Source organism: Lolium perenne, chromosome 4 (assembly GCF_019359855.2).
Source record: "Lolium perenne isolate Kyuss_39 chromosome 4, Kyuss_2.0, whole genome shotgun sequence".
NCBI lineage: Eukaryota > Viridiplantae > Streptophyta > Magnoliopsida > Poales > Poaceae > Lolium > Lolium perenne.
Genome location: NC_067247.2, coordinates 141,064,841 through 141,090,903, shown reverse-complemented (window position 1 = coordinate 141,090,903; position 26,063 = coordinate 141,064,841). Strand labels below are relative to the sequence as shown.

Genomic DNA, 26,063 nt, shown 5'->3' with positions numbered 1-26,063 from the left:
ATGGAAATACGTATGGCGTTTGACATGTGGTGCAACTTGATTGGGTGTTTTTCATCCTCGCCCGTACCCGGGTTCCGTTGGGGATTTTCGGTCCAGCACCCTGCTATTTAAGCATTCATAAAAGATGAGAGAGGAAAAAAGAGACTGACATCACATCACACTTCTAGCCCCCTGCACCATCCAAGATGAGACTTAGGGTGACAGGCCGCCAGGCCAGGCCCGGCCAGAAGCATGTAGCGACTGCTCTTTACCTCGGCAAAGCTGTTAGGGCTGCTCTGCTTCCTCAGCGAGACGGTGTCCAGCACCCTGCTATTTAAGCAGCGCAGTATTGCTCTAGCCTGGCGATGTGGGACTAAATAAGGTGTTCCCGACCGCGCGTCTGCGATTTTGGTTCCTGCTGGGACAATCCCTTCTGAGGTCCTCGCATTTGGAATTAGGTACGTACGAGTACACTAGTAGTTCCAAGAAAAGGTAAACCAAAACCGCTGATCACCAAAATTGCACTTGAAAGACGAAACCAATGTTGCATATATATGTCGGTTCCCGAAACGAAACCGAAACAGAATTGTCTCCCGTTCCAAGTCCAAACCAGATCGAACGCCCTGCGCGCGTCTCCATATATGCGCGCGAGGTCAAGCACGAAGGCTCGACAACACAGTCTGTAGGACGCGTTCTGTGCAAGAAGCCGCGATGATGATGGCCCGGCCGACCAAGAAGTCGCGGCAGTACGGCGCCGGCCTGGCGGGGCTCGCCGCGCGCCTCACCAAGCGCCTCGCCAACGAGAACCCCGCCCGCAACCTCGTCTTCTCCCCCCTGTCCATCTACACCGCCGTCTCGCTGCTGGCGCCCGGCGCACGGGGAGAGACCCTGGACGAGGTCCTCCGCCTCCTCGGCGGGCGGTCCCGGGACGAGCTCGAGGAGTCCGTCTCTACCATGGTGGCCGAAGCGCTGAAGGATCAGTCTGACTCCGGCGGGCCGACCGTGGCGTTCGCGTGCGGCGTGTGGAACGACAAGACGCGCCCTCTGAAGCCGGAGTACCGTGAGGCCGTCGTCGGCACCTACATGGCGGAGTCGCGCTCCGTGGACTTCCACGAGAACGCGGAGGAAGCGGCGGAGCAGATCAACGCCTGGGTGGCAGACGTCACGGGGAACCTCATCAACGACGTCGTCTCCGCCAGGGCCTTTAAGACGAAGAAGACTCATGTCGTGATCGCCAACGCCATATACCGTACTTCAAAGGCGAGTGGGACCTACCGTTCTACGACGAGGGACAGGCCGTTTCACCGGCTCGACGGCGCCGCCACCGACACGCCCTTCATGTACAACTCGAGCCGCCACTTCATCGCCGTGCACGACGGGTTCAAGGTGCTCAAGCTGCGGTACAAGATGCCACAACAAGAATATAGCTGGACGCCCAGTTGCTCCCGGACCGCCAACTTGAAGAAAGACACGCAATACTCCATGTGCATCTTCCTACCGGACGCGTACGACGGCTTGCGCACCCTCCTCGACGAGATAACCTCTCAGCCGGGCTTCGTGCACGACCACCTGCCATCGAGCACGGTCGAGCTCGGCGATTTCGGGGTTCCCAAGTTCAAGCTTGAGTTCATGAGCAACGTCACCCGAATTCTCCAACGTTTGGGACTCGTGCTGCCGTTCGGCATGGGTGCTGACCTGTCGAACATGATGGAGGCCGACGGCAGCGGCCTGCCTTTGGTCGTTCAGGACGTCTTCCACAAAGCCGTCATCGAGGTCAACGAGGAGGGCACCGTAGCTGCGGTGGTCACCACCACGCCGATGGCTTTTGGATGTGCTCCGCCGATGATGCAGGAGCCGACGGTCGATTTTGTCGCCGACCACCCTTTTGCGTATTTCATCCTCAAGGAGTCTACCGGTGCGATCCTCTTCGCAGGGCATGTCGTGGACCCTACCGATGGCAAAGTCACGGTGCGGACAAGAAAGCCTGTTGCGGCCACGGCTAGAGGATACGATTTGCCGCCGCCGATGCACTTGGGTCAAGTAGGGCAGACGAGGAATATTACCAGCTCCACTGGAGTAGCAACGCTCGCTGCCGGGCTCGGGAGGCGCCTCTTTGAGGGGAGCGTAGACAAAAACCTGATCTTCTCCCCACTGTCCATCTACACCGCGCTTGCGCTCCTTTCCGCGGGCGCCCGTGGTGCTACACTTGACGAGATCCTCCATGTCCTCGGCGTGCATTCACGGGGCGAGCTGGAGGAGCTGGTCATGCGCATGGTGGCCGCGCTAAAGGACCGGTCAGAATCCGGTGGGCCAAGCGTGGCGTTCGCGTGCGGTGTGTGGAGTGACCTGGCGCGGCCGCTGAAACCGGCCTTCCGCCAGGCCGTCGTGGGCACGTACAAGGCCGAGGCCAGCGTCGTCGACTTCCTCCACGCGCCGGAGGAAGCGCGGGGGCAGATCAACACGTGGGCGGCGCAGAAGACGAAGAAGCTGATTATTTCCGTCATTCCTCCGGGATCGATAGACCCGGCGACGACCCGCGTCGTGGTTGGCAATGCCTTGTACTTCAAGGGCGCATGGGAGGGCAAGCCGTTCGACAGGAGGCACATCGTGCACAAGCCCTTCCACCGGCTCGACGGAAGCCAGGTCGACGTGTGCTTCATGCAGAGCCGGATGAGGCAGTTCGTGGCCGTCCATGACGGGTTCAAGGTGCTTAAACTCCGGTACAGGATGGCGGCACAAGGTCACCCTAACAAAGTGACACCAACGCCCGCTCCTTTTGGCCGTGTTGAGCTTGAACGGCGGACAGTCAGATATGCTGCTCCACCGCAACGTGCTGCTGACCAGACACAGTTCTCAATGTGCATCTTCCTTCCGGAGGCACACGATGGCCTGCGAGGGCTGCTCGACACGATAGCGTCCCGGCCCGGGTTCCTGCACGACCACCTGCCGCATCGACGAGTCGACGTCCGTGAGATCAGGGTGCCCAAGTTCAAGCTCTCCTTCTACAGCAGCATCGTCGATGTCCTTACGAAGCTGGGTCTCCGACTGCCATTCTACGGGAAGGCCGATCTGTCCGACATGGTGGAGGACGACAGCTCTGGACTGCCGATTGTGGTGGACAACGTCATCCACAAGGCGGTGATCGAGGTGAATGAGGAAGGTACGAAAGCCACGGCCGTCACCATGGTTATCTCCGCTGAAGAATGCGAAATACAGCGGTGGTCGCCACCTCCGCAAGTGCCGACCATCCGTTTGCGTTTTACATAGTGGAGGAGGTGACCGGCATGATTGTCTTCGCCGGGCACGTCCTCGACCCCTCCAAGCAGTAGTGCCTGCTGAGGTCGACGAACACAAAATATTTTTCTCCATCGGTCAATACTTATTTGATTACTACGCACTTCTGTAGCCCACTACTTTGGAAACTTGAGCGTGTTCTGTATGAATGAGTGGAGTATTTTTTTATCTCCTAAAATTCTGTATTGTGCTCCAGATTATTATTTTTAATTCAATTGCGCTTCAGTTTGATTATATTTTTGTACATGTTCCCCAATCAACAGTAAAAAAATTAATAGCAAACTCCGCCATAAAATAAAATGGATAATTAGTGATTCATGTTCTTCCAAACACGTAAACACTTGTTAATGAAAAAGCTCTGACGGCCCTGTTGTTTTTTATCGCCTGGCACTTGTGGAAAAGAAGGAAGAGTCTTAGAAAAGGTCACCACTCCCATCCGAAGATTATAGACATATGCAAGGAAAGTTTTCATTCATGGGGCGAAACTGGAGCTTGTGATCTCATATTCCCTTGGCTCTCAAGTCGTAGCCTGTGTCTTGTTGTTTCTGTTGTTATTTCTGTAGTACTCATCTTGGTTGCTGTTTTCTTCCCTTGTCGATTAGGCTGGTCTGTAAGAACTTGAAAACTTCTCCTTAGTACGAAACACAATTTCAGCAGTCGTTTCCACCACTGCCGCCCCTGCTGTTGGAACTTGTGGCAGTGTCAGGGCACTTTCTTGGTGTTCCGGCCAATCAACTAAAAGATCTCTTTCAAGATGGTACCTCCCTTAGGGAGCTTCGTCCTCCGCCTCGTATCCTGCCCATCGAGAGAAACGTAGGTGGGTGAGGAGAGTGGTGCAGGCATGTGATGGTGCTAGCTATATATGTGCCAATGAGGGAGCTGCTATCCAGCGGTAAATTAGCACGCTTGGCTGCTACAGCGGTAGACATGATAATCCTCGGCAGAATGTTGAAACTTTTAAAACGGTTAGCAGCCGCAGCTGTAGCATGGCGGTACGCAGCTTCAACTCGAGCAAAAGTAGTTGAATATTGTACACAATGGTGCGATGTCGAATAATATACAAAATGGTGAGATGTCGAATAGTATATACAAAATGGTGAAAAGTTAAGTATCAAGCAAAGAATAATTTATTGTGCACCACAAAAAAAAAACACTAAAGCTAAATCCCAAAAAAGAGTTAACAGGACAAGATTTTCAGGATGTCACATAAAAAAAGGTAATGTCACCTTCAAACTACAATGACACAATATGCAAAACTAGTTATCCAAGCAACTAGCAATAGAACTGTAGGTATGCACCACACCAGCATAGAGCTTTAAAATATCAGCAAAATTTCAGTAATTTGGTGGGTACCAAAATAATTGCAATATAAATCTTTTTGAGTCAGATTCAAAATAATTTCAAACCAAATTGAAATTACGTCAAATTTGTTAAAACTCAGACAATTTTTATAGATCAAAATCTGAAATAATTTACAAAAATTTGTTTATTTCAGTGAGGTCCACAATTTTAAACCTTGCCAACATGCTATTTGCCCACTATAGGAAAATTAAAAAAAAAAAAGACGTACCCAGTGCTAACAGCTCCTGCACTGTGCGGGGTCTGGGGAAGGTGTTAGTGGCAAGCCTTACCCTCACGAAGTGCAATGTGAGGAGACCGCGACTTGAACCTGGAACCTCTCGGTCACAGGCGGTGAGTCTCTACCGCTGCATCAGGCCCGCCCTTCCACTATAGGAAAATTGTATTTGATAAAAAAAGACTAGATTTTGCACAGGAAGGCAAGTAGGCAACATATGCTTGCTCTTTAACAAAGTAATATACTTACTGGGTTAGTAACAGCTTTTATTTTAAAAAGATATTCACTTAATATATGGCAGCGATTGTAAGTTGACTGAGTTATTTGTATGGCAGATCCAATCATATTCTTGAATATGGGTTACTGGTAGCACAATATCAAAGGACATATGCAAATTTACCGATACGTTTTGTTGTGCTACTTTGTCTTTGAACATAGAAAATCAGTCTAGGTGTTATTGATTTGTACATTTCGTTGATGACCCAGAGAATTTGTACGAAAATTGATGTGTGCCACAGTCCTAAAATGTTACAATGCAAGCATCCGAGAGTGTAGATCCAATGCTGGATGCTTAAGAACCAGGATTAGAGGGTCTATTGGAGGAGGGGGGGGGGGGGGGGAAGGGGATAAAACGTGCCTACCTGGACTGATTCGGGAGTCAACCATGAAACTGGTGATTCAGAAGGCCTGCCACCATCATCAATTACTCCGCTGGAAATAAAGAACAGAGATGCTCCGCTGGAAATAAAAAAACAGAGGTATATAAAGATCAATAAATGAAAATTGAATAAATGAACCATTCTATTTGAGTGAACAATAAGTGAAACAAAGCTGCTCACCGAGTAGTAGTTTCCCCTTTAAAGGGTGCATCGCAGCTTGTTCTAATGACTTCCTCACAGCGTGCTGTAATGACTTCTTGAACATGTTTGCTGTCATGACTTGAATTCTGGACAAATGGATGGTTCAATAACTCGCTTGCGCTTAGCCTGTCTGTTGGATTCCTTTTGAAACAGCATTGCAGAAAATCTTTTCCCTCTTGAGATAAATTGTCAGGAAGTGGTGGATCTTTATTCAAAACCTTAAACATTGCAGCAGGCTGTAGTACAGAAAAGGTTTCTTAGAAATAGCTCTTCTTATAACTTTATGATGTTGGTACCCAGACTACGAATTACCAAGATCAATAGCTGGTGACAACACTTGTGACTACCTTTCATAACCATTTATGTGTGTGTATGAACATACAACGTATTAAGGCTTCCACTGATAACATTATTAAAATAAACTTACACAATCATAGCACATTCAGGCTAGACAGCCTGATTTTCTATGTTCTAGCTCCGACCTGAGTATGAAAACGAAATTTTAAGTTTTAAATACTCACCTGTGTACAACATTAGACCTTCCTTATAGAATCAATTTTAGTGGAGTTTGATGTCATCATGCATAATTGTTATACGAACCAATGATTTGGTTAGCTTAAGTGCTCCAGTTATATGATGTTATCCATTTTACACAGACTGCTAGTCATTTTACTGTAAAGCTAAACGATCCAAGTTATTACCTCTTCTAAATGGCTCCAAGGAGGCTTTCCATTGAGCATCTCAATAATTGAGCAGCCAAGACTCCAGATGTCAACAGCAAGATCATAGCCAACGTCTTTAACAAGCATAGCCTGAACCATCTGCAGAAGAAGAAACAAGCTAACGTTCAACAAGCATAAAGACAAAACCAAGATATTCAATGGTCAAGTTTGTAACATGAAAAGTTGAGAACCTAAACCGAACACAGTGCCATTGAAGTTTTTCATATCATACATCTTCCATACTAAACCCTCTGATACTTACTGATGGATAAATATATTGCGATACTTCGGTATTGAACCCTGAACCTCTAGTTGCAAGTTGTATTCACCTAAGCAATTCATCCATCTGTCCAAATTGACGGAAAGGGCTAGACAATTCACAAATACTGTAACACTTCCACTCACGTGCGACTCTTAGAGGCCAACGCGTGATTAGAAAATCTCACGTTAGACATGAGAGGCCTATCTGTGGACTGAAAGGGAGGCCGGAGCAGCAGTTTTTAACAAATTGAGGAAGCCAAGACTTTGAACCCAAAACCTCAGCCTGTGATACTATATCAAGTTTTATGCATTGGCCAACACAACAAAAAGTCCAAGTCGTCATGTGGTTCGTCTTAGATAATGGAATTCTTAGACATGAGGTAATCGCATGATCAAAGTTGCGGATTAGACAGCTTTGATCCCGCCAAAACGCTTTCTGGAACTGGTTGTTATAAAAGCGGGCATTGGACTGACTAAGAAGCAAGCTGTGTGATATGGATTGCTAAGACAGGATTTGCCCTTCAGACTTGGAGATATATTCTCCAGGCCCTCTCAAAGTGAATGATTCAGAAGCCATGCGCTACCTGGTTAAGTGTTAACCAAGTTAGTCCAACCAGGAGTTAGTCGAATGGAATCACATGTCGAATGGAATCCAGAAGACAAAGCTTTGCTACACAGGGATGACAGCAGACTAACCTATAGCTCAGCAATAATATCGTGAGGCAAAGGGACTTGGACATATCGTCAATGTCACACTGGGAAAGGCTAATCAAAGATTTAATGGTATCTGGGAGCCGACATGCTTTGCTAGAGCCACTACCGACTTGTAAGTTTATGAGTGCGACTCTGAACTGTCTGGCTTACGGTAAGGGTCACTGACTGAAGGGGATATAGCCAGGCGGATTGGATCCAACTACCTTAAGCCAGCAAATTAAGGTTGGACCTTAGCTGGAATGGGGACAGTGTGGGTCCCATACGGACTTCGGGTTAGGGTTTTGGCCTTTGGGAACTTGGGCCACATGTGATACCACGCCCACTTCAGCAACACTATAAAAGGAGGAGTGCGGCCAGAACGGAGGATATGTCAGATTCATTCTGTTTCCCTTACTCTTGTCCCTCGTTGCCGGAAGAGAGGCTAACACCTCGCCGGCGCTGTTCCACCCTATATGTGTGGATACCGGTAGAGACGCCTCTCTTGATACGCTGAGACAGAACCGCCGATGACAAACACGCCGGTAATGGAGCCCGAGCTGCTTGTGGAGACAGGCCCTGACTACGCGTTTCCTCAAGTCTTCGCATCTGCGCGTCTAGTGGTAAGGTTCTATTGCCTAATCCCTGAGCCGGATCCTCAGCAGTAACCATGTTTGGTGCCTGCACTCGTTTTTGTTTGCTACGCTAGTACCCGATATGGCCCAGCAATTTTACACTATCAAAATTTTCACTTTAACTGTTCTTGAGAAATAACAATCATAATGCCATCAAGTGAAAAAACAATGTTGTTTCTTTTGCTACACAAGTTGTCTTCGGTGATGTACCAGCCTATGTAGCAGCTGATTGGGAAAATGAACTTTTCCTTTGTAGTGTAATTAGATTGCGGTCCATAAGGGTCATAAAGTGAGCTTGACCACCCATGTACAAAAAAGTATAAGGAGCGAAAAACATTGCATTTGTATGGACTTCAACTTTGCAGCCCTAAGGGACTTTTGTACAATTTGTAATAAGATATTTAAAGTTGATAATACAAGAACTTGGTAGCAATACAAGGAATATATATGCATACCTCTGGCGCCATCCAGTATGTTTCCTTTAAAAAAAGATCCGGGGCAGCAGTATATAACTGATAAGATGTGACGGCAGTGTCAACATACATAAGAGAGGATATAGAAAATGTTTCGAAGTGTTCATCAACAATAGAAAATGTCAACATATAAGTTTGTACAGCAAAGCATGATATCAACAGTTGTAGAGTACCCATTCCCTGACAAAGTTAGTGTGGATGATATAATAACACAACATAAGAAAATTGTCAACCAAATAATTCTGCAAATGACAAGATTCAGTTATTAGAAACGCAGAATGTTGTCAAAGAAATTCTGCTGATAAGAGACACAACTCGTTTGAATTTCAGTAATCAACAGCACACACCAGATTAGAGATACACACTTAATTACTTATTATGGGAAATAGAGAGCTCCCAGTGGTAGGGGCGTTGTGGTATGCCCCAACCAACAAGGGTTTGACTCCTATCGGCCCAAATTCTCGAATCTCATTGTTGTTTCTATTTTAATTAAATCCCACGCGGCTCCTCCACTTTCTGACTCATTTTGCATGTCCCTGTTGCTTGTGAGATATATCCAACAACTCCCCATCTATAATGATGGTATTAGACTATTGCTTGAGCTGGTGCTCAATCATTCTTAAAATGTCTTTCAAAGGAACCATGAAAACGGATACACATGATACATTGCCATATGAAAAGTTCTACTAACTTTGTATGGATGCACTTACATGCTTAGCCATTCCGAAGTCAGCCAGTTTAACAACACCGTTAACATCTATTAGCATATTTGCTCCTCTGATACTCCTGTAATAGTAGATTCATGTGCATGACAGAGTTATATTGAGTGCATATAAACCAAAAAAAATCATCTGGAAGTTTTTTTCCTTAGAAAGAAAATTTAAGGGAAGCCTTGACAGTTCCAATAGGAACCCAAATTTGCATCCACAAGGACTTGAACACAGTTGGTGGAATTGGACATCCACTCCTGGACAATGCGGCCACGGCGGACATGGCGGAGCCAGGATTTAGGTATATACGGGACGAGGCAATAAGGGAGCCAAAAAAATCATCTCTCCAAACTATGTAAGTACCTTTCAGTTTTGTGTTCCGTAGAGAGCCGTCCGAGTTTGTGGCGGATCCGTCCTTCTCTCAGTTTTTTTGGAGGCGGAAGGGCGATGATATGGATGGAGAGGACCTGGGTAATGATAAGGATGATGATACCACTGGCCCATCTGGGGCACCGTCGACCGAGACTTCTAATATGGAGGTGGACTCTTCTGCGCCCTCTTCCTCATATGGTCAAGGAAAGTCGGTACCGGTTTCTCATGTTTTATGTCCAGCCATTACTCCATATAATGCTAGTCCGAAGACTCCGAGAGGAAAGGAGATTGTTGACAGGATTCGTAGAGTGTCTCCGCAGCTAGTGGGGCGATCGGCGGTGTCTCCACTGGAGTTGGTTGTTCCCGGGGCCTCGCAGGAAGTGCAGGGGACGCCGGAGGTGTGTTCTTCCTCACCTCGGCGCGCGGCGGCTCAGCAGGTGGAGCCGAAGGAGAGGGGGCCTGTTTCGACGCCGCCGGTCTCTCCTCTATCTACTTCGACTCTGTTGGAGGGGGAGACCGCTGCGCCTTCGCCTCCCCTTACTGGTGCTGCGACGGTGGTTGAGGGGGCTGCTACATCGCCTATGCCCCCTCCCACGGTCTCGGTTGCTGCGGCGGGGGTGTCGGTGGAGAAGGGGTGTGTAGAAGACGAGTTGGTGGTGGTGTGTGGGGTTTCTACATCGACCTTGCCCCACACCACCGCAGTTGCGACGTTGACCCTGGGTGGGGTGGGTTTGAGGCCGGATGCTGCGGCTCCCCATCCTACCTCACCGACGGCGTCGTCTCCCGCGATGACGGAGTCACCTTCCACACCATCGGCTGCATCTTCCTCACCGACACCGACGACGCCCTGTGTGTCGCTTTCACAGCGACATAGGGGGGCGGTTGTTCAGCCGCCACCCACTCCTGTACCGTCGAGTGAATGCCATGGTGGGTATGTCACTCCGGTTAGGAGGAGTGGGAGGTTTGGTGTGGATGCGGGTGGTGGGACTGTGACGGACGAGGATACCATGCAGAAGGCGATGCGCCGTAAGGCGGCGAAAAACCTCGACTTCGATGGTATGATTTCTACTCATAAGTCTAAATCGTTTTTATCTTTTTCATCACCTGTTATTTCTTCTAGACTTAATGGTTTAGGAGTTAGTCTTGGTAGTTCCGAAAAGGAGATATCTGTTTCAACTAGAGTCTTCAAGCATATGGAATTTGATCGTGTCACGGTTATTCCAAAAGCTTCGACTAGGTTGGACTCCACTTACTTGGATGAGGATGAAGCGATTGCCACATCAGATGGTTAGCTTCTTTATCATCTAGTTGGTGAGGTGTCAGAGGTGGGTTTGGATGAGGACGACATGTACTCTTTATAAGACTTAAAGGCATCTCGTCGGAAATCCAAATCTCCCTCTAGCAAAAAACCGCGGAAACGGTCAAAAATTCCCAAATATCCAATTGTTTCCCAATGAATGGCATGTTCGCGAATAGCAGAGGTCTTGGTGACTTGGCTAAACACTTACATTTTGCCGACTGCATTAGGGATCATAATTTGGATTTTTTGGCTATTTCTGAGACGGGGCGACGGGATTTCTCGCAAAGTCTTCTGAACCGTATATCCGGTGGTATAGACTTTACTTGGATATCATGTCCGCCCCGTGGGCGCTCCGGGGGGATCCTACTCGGTGTCAAAACAGACTCTATGGAAGTGTTAGCACATTCGGTTGGGGAATACCATATCAAATTCCACATCCGTAATAGAGCTGACAATTTCATATGGAGTCTTGTAGCCGTGTATGGTGCTGCCCAGGAAGCTCATAAGGCCGCCTTCCTACGCGAGTTGGTGAATCTAGCAAAGGAAAACCCTCACCCTATTCTCATAGGGGGGATTTTAATTTGCTGAGATTTCCATGCGAGAAGAGCAGAGGTAGTTTTGACAATCATTGGCCTTTCCTGTTCAATGCGGTCATAGACAGCTTGGATTTGAGGGAGGTGTCAATGACTGGCAGACAATTTACTTGGGCTAACAATCTTCCAGAGCCAACATATGAAAAGCTAGATCGCGTACTAATGGATACCGACTGGGAATTGAAATTTCCAATGGTGACGGTACGCGCGCTAGAACGTATTGTTGGGTTCTCGGATCATGCTCCCATATTATTATCCACTGGTTTACCTAGACCTCCGAATAACCGCCGTTTCAAATTTGAACTCGGTTGGCTGAATCGAGAAGGTTTTCAAACCATGGTTAAAAAGGTATGGGATAGGCCGGTTGTGGGTGTGTCTCCGATACAGAGGTGGAATAACAAAATGCGTGCGGTACGCAAACACCTATGTGGTTGGGCACGACATACAACTGGCATTCTTAGAAAAGAAAAACAGCGACTCTCATCTATTATAGATGACCTCGAAGCTAAAGCAGAAGTTAGACCGCTTTCCGCACAAGAGATTGAGCAAAAAAGCCAATCAAACGCGAAAATCGCAAAACTTCTGCGCGAAGAGGAGCTGAAATGGTACCAACGATCTAAGGCCCAATTTATTCTCGAAGGAGATTCGAATACAAGGTACTCCCATTGTGTGGCTAATGGTAGGCACAAGAAGAAGCTTATTCGTACTCTCGTTCAAGATGAGGGTACGATTGAGGGTCATGAGCAGCTAAAGTCGTTTATTACAAGTTATTACAAAGGGCTTTTTGGTGCTCCAGAGGAAAGCAATTTCTCGTTGGATGAGACAAGAACAGAGGATATCCCCCAAGTCTCTCAAGCGGAGAATAATTTTCTCACTTCGCCTTACTCTGAGGAGGAAGTAAGAAAAGCTGTCTTCCAAATGGAGCATAATAAAGCCCCTGGCCCTGATGGTTTCCCAGTTGAATTTTATCAATCTTTTTGGGATGTCATCAAGGCTGATTTGCTAGCTCTTTTTACGGATCTGCATGCTGGGCAGCTAGAGCTTTCTAGGCTCAATTTTGGTGAAATTATCTTATTGCCCAAGGTTAATGAGGCAGAAAGGATTCAACAATACCGTCCTATTTGTCTTCTTAATGTGAGCTTTAAAATATTCACTAAAGTTGCCACGATCCGATTAAATTCGGTGGCAGATCATGTGATTAGGCCTTCTCAAACAGCTTTTATGCAAGGACGAAATATTCTGGATGGGGTTGTAGTCCTCCATGAAACTGTTCATGAATTGCATAGAAAGAAGTTGAATGGTGTCATTTTAAAGATCGACTTCGAAAAAGCATATGATAAGGTCAAGTGGCCCTTTTTGCAACAAACTCTCAGAATGAAAGGTTTCTCTGGTGAGTGGTGTGCGTTAATCAATAGTTTTATCTCAGGAGGAAGTGTTGCCATTAAAGTCAATGATGACATGGGCAAATACTTCCAGACTAAGAAAGGACTAAGACAGGGAGATCCATTATCGCCAGTGCTATTTAATATAGTGGCTGATATGCTTGCTGTCTTGATTGAACGTGCAAAGTCTGAGGGCCAGATTGAAGGGGTTATTCCTCACCTGGTTGATGGAGGTTTATCCATTCTTCAATATGCCGATGATACAATTCTTTTTATGGATCATGACATAGACAAGGCTCGGAACCTGAAGTTAATTCTTTCTGCGTTCGAGCTTTTGTCTGGTCTGAAAATAAATTTCCATAAGAGTGAATTGTTTTGTTTTGGTGAGGCCCAAGATCATGTTACAGAGTACACTGAACTTTTCGGCTGCGGCCAAGGCCAATTTCCAATCAGGTACTTGGGAATTCCGATTCACTATCGGAGACTTACCAATGCTGAGTGGAAATTGGTTGAGGAAAGACTTCAGATTAGATTAAGTAGTTGGAAAGGTAAATTGCTGTCCTTGGGAGGAAGATTAGTTCTCATAAATGCGGTACTGAGTAATATGGTACTATATATGATTTCTTTCTTCCAACTTTCCAGAGGAGTCTTAAAACGGTTGGATTATTTCCGATCAAGATTCTTCTGGCAAGGGGACTGCGAGAAGCGTAAATATCGGCTGGCTAAATGGAGGTGTCTTTGTGTCGGCCCAAAGATCATGGAGGACTTGGTATTCAAGACCTCCAGGTCAAAAATAGGGCACTTCTCGGTAAATGGTTGTATAAACTACTTACCGAAGAGGGCATATGGCAAACACTCCTCAAGAGGAAGTATATTGGCTCAAAAGCTTTATCTCAGGTTATTTGGAAACCAGGAGATTCACATTTTTGGGCTGGTCTTATGGAAACAAATAAGTTTTTCTTTCCATATGGCTCTTTCTCTATTAAGGATGGATCGGAAATTCGTTTCTGGGAGGATATATGGTTGGGTAACACCACGCTCAAAGAACAGTATCCGGCATTGTACAATATAGTGCGCCACAAAAGCGATACTATCGCTAAGGTGTTGGAAGATGAAAATACCGCTGAGAACAAAAATCTTTGCATGGTATCTTCGTCGGGGGGTAATCCTTACTAAAGATAATCTTGCCAAATGCAACTAGCATGGAAGTAAAAAGTGTGTCTTCTGTCATCAAGACGAGACAATTAACCACTTATTCTTCCAATATAAGTTAGCTAGGTCTATATGGTCAGCTGTCCAAATAGGGTCTACCTTATACCCACCACGTAGTGTTGTCAATTTATTTGGCAACTGGCTCAATGGTGTGGATGTTAGGTTTAAACGTCTTATTAGGATGGGAGCGATTGCAATTATCTGGTCGCTGTGGCTATGTAGAAATGACAAGATTTTCAATAATGTTTCTTCTTCTTTTTTGCAGGTCATCTACCGATGCACGGCTTTGCTCCGCTCATGGATACCGTTGCAGCGTGTCGAGCACCGGGACCTCTTTACGGAGGTGTCTTCACGGTTGGAGGATACGGCGAGAGATATTTTCTCCCAACATGGGTGGCAGCGTGACCTTCGGCTAGATCCTCCTAGCTAGACTTTGGTTCTGTTTTTTGAACCTTTTTTATCCATTTGAACACCTTTCTGGTTTTGTAACGAATTTATGTGCGGCTGTGTGCATCTTAGTGTGTGCATCTTAGTTATGCAGAGGCCGGGTCTATTGCGCAAGTAATAAAGTGCCCATTTTCGAAAAAATGTAAGTACTTTATATTGAGCTATCATTGTGTTTAATTTTGCTCAAAACGATTGAGAGTGTGTTTAGCATAGCTAACAATGGTGAACAAATTCATAGATGCGCTATGTAGACAAGGTTGGTAATCACTCTGATATATTGCACCAAATACCTTGCCACAAAATATATCATATAAAAGTTCAAGATATACTAATGAAAGCAATCATTGTTCACTAAACTGTTGGATTTAGCTAGCGATTGTACATGTTGGGATGTCAAATCATCATTGATTAGATCAACACTCTAGTTAGTAGGCTTGATAGCTACAAATGCATGCACAAACACAATCAAATAGGATTAATTACTTAGAGCATCTCCACCGGCGCCCCCCAAATAGGCGCCGACAGGGGCGCCGACACCTCCGTTTGGGGGACGCCGGCACAACATCCTCCATTTGGGGGAGCTTCTCCCACACCGGCGCCCCCAAACAGGCGGCCCCGATAGATAATTTGAATTTGAAATCTCAAACACAACCATAGAAATTTGAATAAGTCTACAAATATGAAGTTTGGGCCAACAGACGACCACCAAATACGAATAGGTTTTGGAATAAGAAGTTTGGGCCAACACACGGCCACCAGATCGTTGTTTCCGGCACAAAAAATGGGCTTCCAAGCCAGATGATCACATGATCAAATGAATGAGGTCATGGGCGGTGCAACCTCGAGGACTTCCTCATCGGCGACCGGCGGCAGCTTCGTCGCTGCAACAGGATCCACGGTCGCCGGGGGAGGCATGAACGTCGAAGGTGCTAGGGCAGACATGAACGGGGACGGTGCCGGGGCAGACATGAACGGGGACGGTGTCGGGGCAGAACGGGGACGGTGCCAGGGTAGACATGAACGTGGACGGTGCCGGGGGAGACGCCGACGCTGCTCGCGCCGCCATCACCTCTTAGCCGATGCGCTCGCGGTACATTTCGTGCCACGCCCGCGCCAAGGGGTCCATCTTCTCAATGTCGGCCATCAAGATCTTCGATTCTTGAGACATTTTGGCCAATGATAGCTGCGACGCTTCGTTGGTGGCCTTCATGGCAGCGACGTGAGCTTCCATCTTCGCCGCCTCCACCCTCTCCCTCTCCAACTCGAGCTTGGCGTCTTGCTTGTCGAGGATGGCCTTCCACACGACAGCGGCTCTATCGGGAGCTTCCTTGTTCTCCACCGAGAACGAAGTGATCATCTTCTCGATGGAGGCGTCCATGGCTGCCAATACCGGCGCCGCATTCCTATCGGCCTTGGCCTTCTTGTTGCCAATGGGGCGCCCGGTGGAGGCGCCCACCGGGCTGGATCGACCGGCCCATCTTCCCCATCCTTCAAGAGAGTGGAGAGGAGGTCGTCCCATTTCTTGCAACCTTGGAGCTTGTTGTAGCAATGCATAAACGGGAAGTCTTTGTCCTCGTTTTGGTTCTTGTACATCTCGAGGGCATTGAGCATCTAACAATATATGATGCAAAACAATGAAAAACAAGTTGGATCATCAATTCATATGCAACAACATTGATCATCAATTCATATGCATCATCAATTCATATGCAACAACATTGATCATCAATTCATATGCAAATAAGATAGGCGTAGATCATAGCCTAGTGGGCCATAGCGATAGCCTCCACGGCCCACCTGGTTCAAGAATCAATATACACAAATTAACCGCCCCAGCGCACCTCATCGTCGCATTTCTCTCCCCACTACACTCCTCACTTTCTACATCCCCGCGCCGCCACGCTCGGTCCGCTCCGCCCCACACCGTTGCTGCCACCACGGCCCGGCTACAAGAATCCACGCCCCATGTCCGCTTCGCCGCCACGCCCCGACTGCCTCATCGGCAGAGGAGTCGTTGTTCCACCGCGCCGCCATCAATCCGCCGTGCCTCCGTCCTCGGTGAGTGTCGTGCCGCTGTGTACCCTATTATTTTTTGCAAACTATTAGTATTGTTTTTTTGAAACAGAGGCAAAAGCTTTGCCTCATCCATTAATTAAGAAGAAGGTGCACGGTTTTTAGAGAAAACCGGGCAAAAACCTACAAACAACAGGGCCACGCCCAAACCACGACTACCCCCAAGGGCACACCCAGCCACCCTAGCTACCGACAAAAGCTACACAACCGCGAAGCTCAAGTCGGCCTATGCCAAACAAATGGCTCCTCGAGTAGAGGCTGGCAGCTCCGATTCTGAAGACGAGCCTCGGAGAGGAGATGCGCAAGACCCGCTCGCCGAATAGGACCTTCAGCAGACCACCCCTCAAAGGTCATCGTACACCGCCCAAAGGCGGGTTCAACTTCACAGCGAGATGAGACCAACACGAAGACATTCGAACACGCCGGAACGGAGCCGACTAACACGGTCTTGACGCCACCAACCCTGGGTCATCACCATTGTCGTTGCCTCGCAAGCCTCCACCCGGAACACCCGACCACCTCCGTCTTCCGCAAGCCCTCCAGTCAGTGCCAACTCCAAGAATGAGGCCTCAAGAGGTGAGTGACGCGAGACGCCACCCTCGTTCGATCCCCGGTGGGATCTGAGGTTTCCCCCGGAGCTCTTCCCAAGTGGAGGAGCATGCAACAGCCTCAACGACGCCTTCAAGAAGGTAGTGGCGCCATAAGCGCCGCCGTCGTCTGCCCCGGCCGCGAGACGGGAGCAAGGCGTTAGCCCGACGTTGCAGCTCAACCACCACCAGAAGAAGGGCCAACTGATCAACCTGAGCCCATCCATGCCCGATGCCCGCCAGCCCCATGCGCCCGACGAGAACGCCGCAGCCACCTGTAGGACTGAGCGCCGGGGCCCAAAACCACACCACAGCAGGCCACCCCATAGCCTGCCATGGAAACCAGATGACCTCACCAAAGAGATCAGCCACCACTGTCCGGAGCCGCTGCTCCGGCATCCGGGAGCCACAGCGGACCAAAGTCTGACGAGCTCCCTCCTCGACGCACACGGCAGGCCAGACACGAGACGACCGACCGGAGGCACCAGATCTTGCCACTGCCAAGTCACCGCAGGGAGCCCCGCAGCAACACGCGACGGCGCAGCGCAAATTAGTGATGTTAGTATTGTCAATTGTTAGTATAAATGTTAGTGTAGTGTAGTTGTTAGTGATGTTAGTTTAGTGCAAATTATTATATATTAGTGTAGTGTAAATTGTTAGACAAAATAGTGTAGTTGTTAGTGTAGTGTAAATTGTTAGATAAAATAGTGTAGTGTAAATTGTTAGATAAAATAGTGTAGTTGTTAGTGTAGTGTGAAGAAAATTGTTAGTTATTAGTTGTCGATTGTTAGATGAGAAAATTAAAGATAAAAATTGTACTCCCTCTGTACCAAAATAACTTGCTCAACTTTTTGTAGATACATCTCTTTATACCTCTGTATCTAAACAAAGTTGAGTAGGTTATTTTGGGGCACAAAAAAGCCAACATGGGGGCTGCGATCACCATCAATAAAAGCCAACATGGGGGCTGCGATCACCATCAATAACGTGAAGCATTACCTTGGTACATGAGCGAACACATACCAGGTGGCACGCGCCTACAGCTCAACTTCCCCTAGGAACGACACGTCGAGGATACAAGGTATTTCACCAGGGCCAAGGAGGAGCACCGCTGGGCCATCAATAAAAGCCAACATGGGGGCTGCGATCACCATCAATAAGGTGAAGCACTACCTTGATACATGAGCTAACACATACCAGGTGGCATGCGCCTACAGCTCAACTTCCCCGAGGAACGACACATCGCCCATGCCCTCGCATCAGAGGATACAAGGTATTTCACGAGGGCTGAGGAGGAGCACCGCCGGGCCGAGACGCAATTCTATGACTCCAAGTTGGCGCGTATACTCTGGTTGGAGCCTAGTGTGATGCAGCAGAACCTGGAGGCATTGTCTAGGAACTTCGCTGCAGCCGATGCAGATCTGATCCCATAGCTCGGGCTGCTCCGAGAGAAACCCCAGATCTGGGACTCCCGGATCGGACGATGGTGACGCACGACACCATTCTCCCCCCTGGGGTATAGTTTTTGGAGCAGATGCTGGCTGGAGGGGCTCTGGGGTGGAGAGGTGTGGTTCTTACTGCATCGCGGCGTGGCGCCACGGAGTCTCGAGGGAGGACGCGTGCGCGCGTAGGAGGAGGTGCAGCCTGGTGCCATGGTGACATCATCGGCAAGATTGGCAAAGTTTATGCAGATCTTAACCATGAAGATTGCTCGGCGGTTCGATGGCGGTGACGACATCTGTAGCTGGATGAGCACTCTCGTTTCGCCTAGAGGGCATCTCGGGGTATGCGATGCTCCCGGCTCCTAGCTGATGGAGGAATTTCATTGTTTTCCGAGCATAAGGCCATGTTGACATGATCTTCATCCATTGTCGCTCGGGTCTGTAGGTGTTGTGTGGAGGCTTCAGTTTTTTTTTTATGTATGCCCTTTGTACGCCTTTTGTTGAATAAATTAATAAAGGCCATATGCTTATTTTCGATGTGGAGGCCAGGGATCTCATCCTCCATTTCGAAAAAAGGCGATACAAACAAAAGAGTTTACACCTAGCCTCTGCATAACAAAGATGCACACATGCCATAGCAACACCTAAATAAAGAGGGATGCATATTTGCACATACCTATGCATAATATTTTGGCCATGCAAAAATGCTAAGCCCCTAAGAATATGAAGGACGAAGTTGCGGATAATTGATTCTGTTATCGCTCCAGAATGTTGTTGAATATATTTATTAATTGAAACCGGATGAACATATTCCATGTAAACGTAGAAGCGGCCTTCTATCTGAAAGATCCTCCAAGAAATAAGATTACATTATGGAGACATGTGCAATTACTTAGCTCAGATTGGAAGGGAAACTTACAGTCTCGCTACCATAATACTGAACTATATTTTCATGCTTAAATTGGCTTAGATGCTTTATTTCCTGAAAAAGAATGAAAGTAAGTCAGCAAAGGCAACTTGAAAACTTGCTCTACATCATTACAGAAGAGAAAAGCCAAGTAACGAATCATTGTTACACAATGAGAACTAAGATAAATCTTCGGAAAGTAGGTAGGTACAACTGGGGTGCTTTAGAGAAATAAGTTGGTGAACAAAGATTGCAAGTATTTCTATGAGCATATAAGTATGACATAATATTGTAGGTTTCAGGTGCTCAGGGTTAAAGTATCGTTTTCATTTTTTGTTGTATTGACAATTTGATAATGCTAGATTGCTAGTCCTCTCTTTTATAGTAGAAGTTGAAATCTTAAACCAATCTAAGAGATAAGGCAATAACTAAAAAACATGGAAAATAATTAAATAGATTGATGTGGAAAATTCTGGGCTGACTCGGGGATCAAACTGTCATCGACTGGCTGCCCTTTGGCGTGCCAGCCATAAACTCGGTCCCACATGAAAGTAAGTAATAGTTAGAAAAAGCATAACAATTTAATAAACACAAGCAGATAAATACTTAATTCTCAGAATGAGAAACCCGAAAAAAAGAACAATAGCAAAGGAAAGTTTCCAGACAGAACTCATGGAACTGATAAAAAAATAATAGATTCCTTGTTACTGCAAAAGAACAGCTTATATTTACTTTAAGAGCGCATAGTCAAATTTAATAACCTGATCTAATTGTTTCAATGACTCAGCAGATCCAGCAACATTGGGAATTATATTGATCTCCTTGATTGTACAAAGAGCTCCAGTGCGCCTACATTTAAATGGCATTAAGCCAACATTCAGAATATAACATGAAGTAACAGTCGCAGTGATATACCAGTTACACTTTGCATACCTGTTGGTAGCTTCAAATACACAGCCAAATGTACCGCTACCTATAAGTCTCCCCTTTTCCCACTCACCATCTACTAAAGACATTTCAACTTTTGGAGCAGGTTGGTTGCTGAGACCTGTTTTCACTGGGCTTATAGCTCCGGGAGAAAGTGGTAGGGAGTAAAAACTGACAGTACGTGCAATATGGTCTTGGGGAGATAACATTGTGTGCATAGCTGATTGAGGGGCACTGGTAGTCCTTGGCATAAGAATAGGACTTCTCAACACCCCTGAGTAAGGAGATCCCTCTGGATACCCAATATATTTTTCAGGTAAAGAGCGAGAAGATGATGGAGCTGAGCAAGGTTGTGGACCTTGAGCAGATGATGTAGTAAATGAGAAGTTAATTGGTTCAGCAACAATACTATCCAGCAACTTGTCAGGGAATGCCTTTCTGTGGTGACTAGATGTAGTCAACTTTGTATCTATTAGGCACAAATCAATATGCTGAGGAAGCACTTGCATGATCTGACCTGTCACCCTATAACCATCAATTGTAAGCATCAGGAAATAATCTGAATAATATACAAAGGTTTTGTTGGAGAAAAATATTGTGCATGTTTTACTTGTGGAAAAATGGACATAAAAAATATAATATTTGCTTTGCTTGTGGAATAAAATGGCACTACTTGTTAGAAACAAGCGAGGGTTAAATAGTCTACCCGCTCTCAGCACACTGCTTTGTGTCTTCCTCAGTCTCAATTACCCCACGCTGTTTTTGTAGAATTTCATGCCATTCACTTGATGAGTCGCTGACTTGGGTGCTAAGCTCGTGATCTTCCTCAACCCAATCTACCCTTTTTACATTGATGCAACTAGGAAACCTTGGATGCTTTCGAATTGTGTCCTTGAATGCAGATTCTGCAGCAGTCCTGTCAGGTTCCTCAGCACCCTTGGCTGCCCCAACTATTCCATCAATCCTCTTGAGGTATACCAAGTGCTGAACCCCGGCAAGCAAATGATCGTACAATTGTCCTTTGCGAGCATTGAAACCTAGCTTGAGCCGATGAAGATTGGGCAATGCTCCTTCCTGGAAAGCCAGGCTCAGTACACCACACATGTATTTGAAATACTTGAGAACAGGGAGTGCCCCATTGTTGAAGATGATTCTCTCTGCTGGGGGTTGACGGACATACAATGAGAGAACAGTGAGGGCAGGTAATCCTGTGACACTGTCGATATCATTCCTCCGTAGTTCACGGACCACAATACTCAAATAGCAAAGTTTGTGGACTTCTGCAATACTCTTGGGAAGCCTGGAAAACATGCAAATTGGCGGTAACAAATCAAGTCTCTGGAGACTCTTAAGAAAGAGAGAAGACTGCGACACGCTATCCGAGACATCGCGGTAAATGGCTGTGCTTAAAGCTCCAGGAGCCAGAATGATAGATTTGAGGTTAACAAGCTTCACAACAGAAGAGGCCAGAGCTACAATGTTCCTCTTCAGATGCTCATCAGACTGCACTGTGGAATAGGTGAGATGAAGATACTGCAGGTTAATCAGGCCACCGAGGCTCAGTACATTGTCTTCGGTGTTATTGCCAAGGTCGAAATACTGTAGTGTACGCAGAGATCTGATGTGGCCAATCCCATCAGGTAGATTTGTGTCATCTCTAAGAGAGAGATGCAATAATTTTGGGAGATGAATAATATCCAATGGAACAGCAGATAATCTTGCATTTATTTCCAGTGTTTCCATGTATTGGAATCCTTGCATCTGGGATGGTAGTTTTACAATGATATCGCATGAAATCTTCAAATATTTGAGCTGAACCAAACTGCAAATTCTTGTGAGATTGAGACTCGCATGCCCGTATTGGTCCCCCCAAAACTCAAGGATTAGAACTCGCAGTAACTTAAATTCCACATCAGAAGGGAAACATCTGAGAAGTCCAAAAAAGAAAAGTGATCGTGATTGCGACAGTATTACACCTGCTGGCTTGGTCGCATATTGGGCACTGCTAAAGTGGAGAGAAAGCCGACGAACCATGTTAGAATTTCCTGTAATGGCTTTTGAGTAATCTATGGAAGTGATAAAATTCTCTTCTTTGGACTTGCACATAATAAGATCAAGTACAGTGTGGTGCACTGTACAGGATAGCACCTCATCATTATGGTTAATTTGCTCAGGTTGGATCATTCCCTTGTTTATGAGCTCATAAAAATAGCTCTCCGCAACTTCCTCTGCCTCCTTTTCTTGTGTTGCGGTAATGAAACCTTCAGATATCCATTGCTTCAACAAATCAACCTTCAACACTGTAAACCCCTCCGGATACATTGTAAGATACAGCAAGCATGTCTTCAAATAATGAGGAAGACTATTGTAGCTAAGGTTAAGTACTTCTTTCAGCATATCTTCCGCAGAAGGACTTGTACTTAAATTGGAGCATAAACATTTGTGCACATGATGCCATAGCTCAGAGCTGTCCGTCTGGCTGGCTAGGAGACCAGTAATACAGATGGTTGATAGCAGCAAACCACCACACTTTCCAATGATTCTATATGAAACTTCCTTCAATTGATCAGGACATTGATGTTCAGAGCCAAAAACAATACTGAAGAATAATTCTGCAGAGTCGTGGCTGCTAAGGGGTTTCATCTTCAAAACATTAGCAAACTGATAACCACAGAATTGCAGAGCTGCACCATCAATTTCTGTCGTTGTTATTATTCTACTATAATTATTACCATCCGGAAAAGCACTTTTAACAATATCCCATGTTGTTGTTTCCCACAGGTCATCAATTACTATAAAGTATCTGCAAAATGAATGTATATATAAGTACATATTTACTGAAATATCCTACATAATGGTTGCTTAGCATTTTGATTTCTATCTCCAAATGGTCAAAGAGCTATGCCATAGATTTGGTCCATCGAACGTACACATTCACAAAACTAAACCGTCCACAATCATGACCACTGGATTTTTTTTCTTTTGAGTCCACACCCTCAATAAAAGAAAAAGGTAAATACAATACCTCTTATCTTGGAGATATTTCATGAGATTGTCTATGAGATTTTGCACCTTCTCAGAATAAGAGGGTAGTGGACACCGCTGAACTTGAGAGAGGATGCTCCCGAGTAGCCTCTTCGTGTCAGGCTTTCGCGACGCCCGCACAAAAGCACGGCACTCGAACTGCCCTCCAAGATCACGGTACAGTTGTTTAGCCAGCGTGGTCTTACCAACGCCTGCAGGCCCATCTATACACACAACTTTCAGCTGTTGGCCACCGTCCTCAGTAAGGCACTTGGTAAGCCTAACCTTCGAGCCGTCGTTGCCAGCAAGGAAATCCGTCGCCTGCCCATATAGGCCTGGACCCCGGTTGTGCCCGGTGAACACAAAGCTAGAACTGGATGCGCAATCATCAAGGTGATACCTCTCGTGCCGTTCACTCGCCTCCCGCAGCAGGGTCCTGAGCGCTGCAATCTTGGAAATCCTTGTGCAAGGCTTCAGCGTCCTGAAAACCCGAGAAACCTTGACGCGACAGACCCTGTGGCCTCGGACGGATCTGGTCTTGGCGCCGGCGCCGGTGTGTCTCAGCATCATGCCGTCGATGCAGTCCTCTACTTCATAGGAAAGTTCACGCACCTCATCCATCCAGTATTTTGACTTGTGGTTGGGGGAATCCGCCATTGACTGCTCCAAAAGGGCGGCGCTTAATTCTTCTAGATCTTCCTTGAGGAGCTCGATTCCGCACTTGAGTGGCTTTGGCAGCCGGTACTCGAGGGCCAGCAGCGAATCCAGCTTCCTCAGAAGGGGGCCCATGGCACCCAGAGAAGAACTAACCGGAGCCTCCATGGCGCTCGTACCGAACAGAGAAGAACTCATCACTATCAGGAGAGGTGGAAAGGGAAATCAATCATGGATAAAGTGTAGTTACTCCACCAGTTTGGAAGTTGTAGTAGTCTGAGAGTGATGATCTGATGCATCCAGCAGTAAACGAAACAGCGGAAACTCCGCCAGGATTGGGGAACGACGCTAACACAATTACACAAGGTAAGGTCGGGCTGTCAAGAAACAGGTTGAGAGGATCTAAAGAGCATCTCCAATAGATTGTAAAAAAAAAAATACGCAAACTCAATTCGGCTTTGGATGCATATATGATTTCTCTACCAAAAAATCATATTTTAAAGGATCGAAAATTGTTGACAAAAAATTCTACAAGTACATCTCCACAATATATATCCGTTCGTAAGTTTCGCCAAAAACCGATAATATATGTGCTCTATGTACAAAAGAGAAAACTATTCTCGTGAAAAACCTTATTTTTAGCACCGAAATTTTTCTTTTTTTACAAATGCCACACAACAAGTCGTTTTTTTCATGTAACTACTTCGCGAGCGTGTAGCACGTGAAGATGTATGTGCGAATTTTTTGTTTTAATTTCTTTTAATATTTTAAAATGCATTGGATAAAGGAAGCATATGTGCCAAATCATGACTTCCAAATAACTACCATTATATTACATTGACGCCAAAAAAATAGCTCCAGCAAAATAATGTAGATGGAAAAAAGGCCTAATTTTTTTACATCACGATGTATAATTTGCATCAGTCGAAGCAAATATACATCACCTGGGAGGGGATGTATGTTGTCCATGCAGATCCAAACATTTGGTGCATTTTTTAGGAGTACCGTACCTGTAATGTTGAGGTTTATCTTCTTCAGGTATGTTGTTATTTTGCTGATGTTGTGTTTGCGGCGTCAGTGGCGAGGTACGCGGCGAGCTGCTATGTCCGCGGCGTCGGTGGCGAGGAGCATAATGCGCTGGTGATGCTACTGATGCAGACGACGAGCGGCATCACAGCGAGCTAGTGATCTGGACTCTGGAGATTCCATCACCGCCAATGCGACGGCGAGCCCGAGAACCGTGGTGTGGCCGTACGCCTACAATCGCAAGTGGCACTACTGTACGGTCCATATTTAGGGGCACTTCAAAGTGCCCCAATAGGTAGCCAAAGTGCCCCTAATTACTTTTAGGGGCACTATGAAAAGTGCCCCGGATGCTTGTGTCCCTAAATGTATTTGGGGCACTTTGAATGAAATGCCCCAAATACATTTAGGGGCAGTTTGAAAAGTGCCTCTAAAGGTTTTTAGGGGCAGTTTGAATTTTGCCTCTAAAGGTTTTTAGGGGCAGTTTGAAAAGTGCCTCCAAAGGTTTTTAGGGGCAGTTTGAAAAGTGTCTCTAAAGGTTTTTAGGGGCAGTTTGAATTTTGCCTCTAAAGGTTTTTAGGAGCAGTTTGAAAAGTGCCTCTAAAGGTTTTTAGGGGCAGTTTGAAAAGTGCCTCTAAAGGTTTTTAGGGGCAGTTTGAGATTTGCCTCTAAAGGTTTTTAGGGGCACTTTGAATTTTGCCTCTAAATGTTTTTAGAGGCAGTTTGAATTTTGCCTCTAAAGGTTTTTAGGGGCAGTTTAAGATTTGCCTCTAAAGGTTTTCAGGGGCACTTAGTGTTTTGCCTCTAAAGTTTTTTAGGGGCACATTGAAATTTGCCTCTAAATGTCTTTAGAGGCAGTTTGAGATGTGCCTCTAAATGTCTTTACAAGCTAGTAAACAAAATGCCCCTAAAACTACAAG

General features: G+C 46.4%; 2 protein-coding genes across 2 annotated transcripts; one reads left to right on the top strand and one right to left on the bottom strand.

Annotated features, from left to right (window-relative positions):
• The first annotated feature begins 575 nt into the window (after positions 1-575).
• On the top strand, positions 576-3,356 carry LOC127348663 (uncharacterized). Its single transcript, XM_071819673.1, has one exon. The coding sequence runs from the start codon at positions 691-693 to the stop codon at positions 3,244-3,246; it is 2,556 nt and encodes an 851-aa protein (XP_071675774.1). The 5' UTR covers positions 576-690; the 3' UTR covers positions 3,247-3,356.
• A 188-nt stretch (positions 3,357-3,544) lies between these two features.
• LOC127294059 (disease resistance protein RGA5) lies at positions 3,545-24,521 on the bottom strand. The gene is made up of 12 exons (XM_051323808.2): positions 23,468-24,521; positions 21,149-23,245; positions 20,449-20,967; positions 20,277-20,364; positions 19,528-19,590; positions 19,285-19,448; positions 9,201-9,276; positions 8,473-8,529; positions 6,411-6,530; positions 5,689-5,945; positions 5,491-5,587; positions 3,545-4,068 (listed from the first exon to the last, which is right to left on the bottom strand). The coding sequence occupies exons 1-12, from the start codon at positions 24,316-24,318 to the stop codon at positions 4,009-4,011; spliced, it is 4,449 nt and encodes a 1,482-aa protein (XP_051179768.1). The 5' UTR covers positions 24,319-24,521; the 3' UTR covers positions 3,545-4,008.
• Between the last annotated feature and the right edge of the window lie 1,542 nt (positions 24,522-26,063).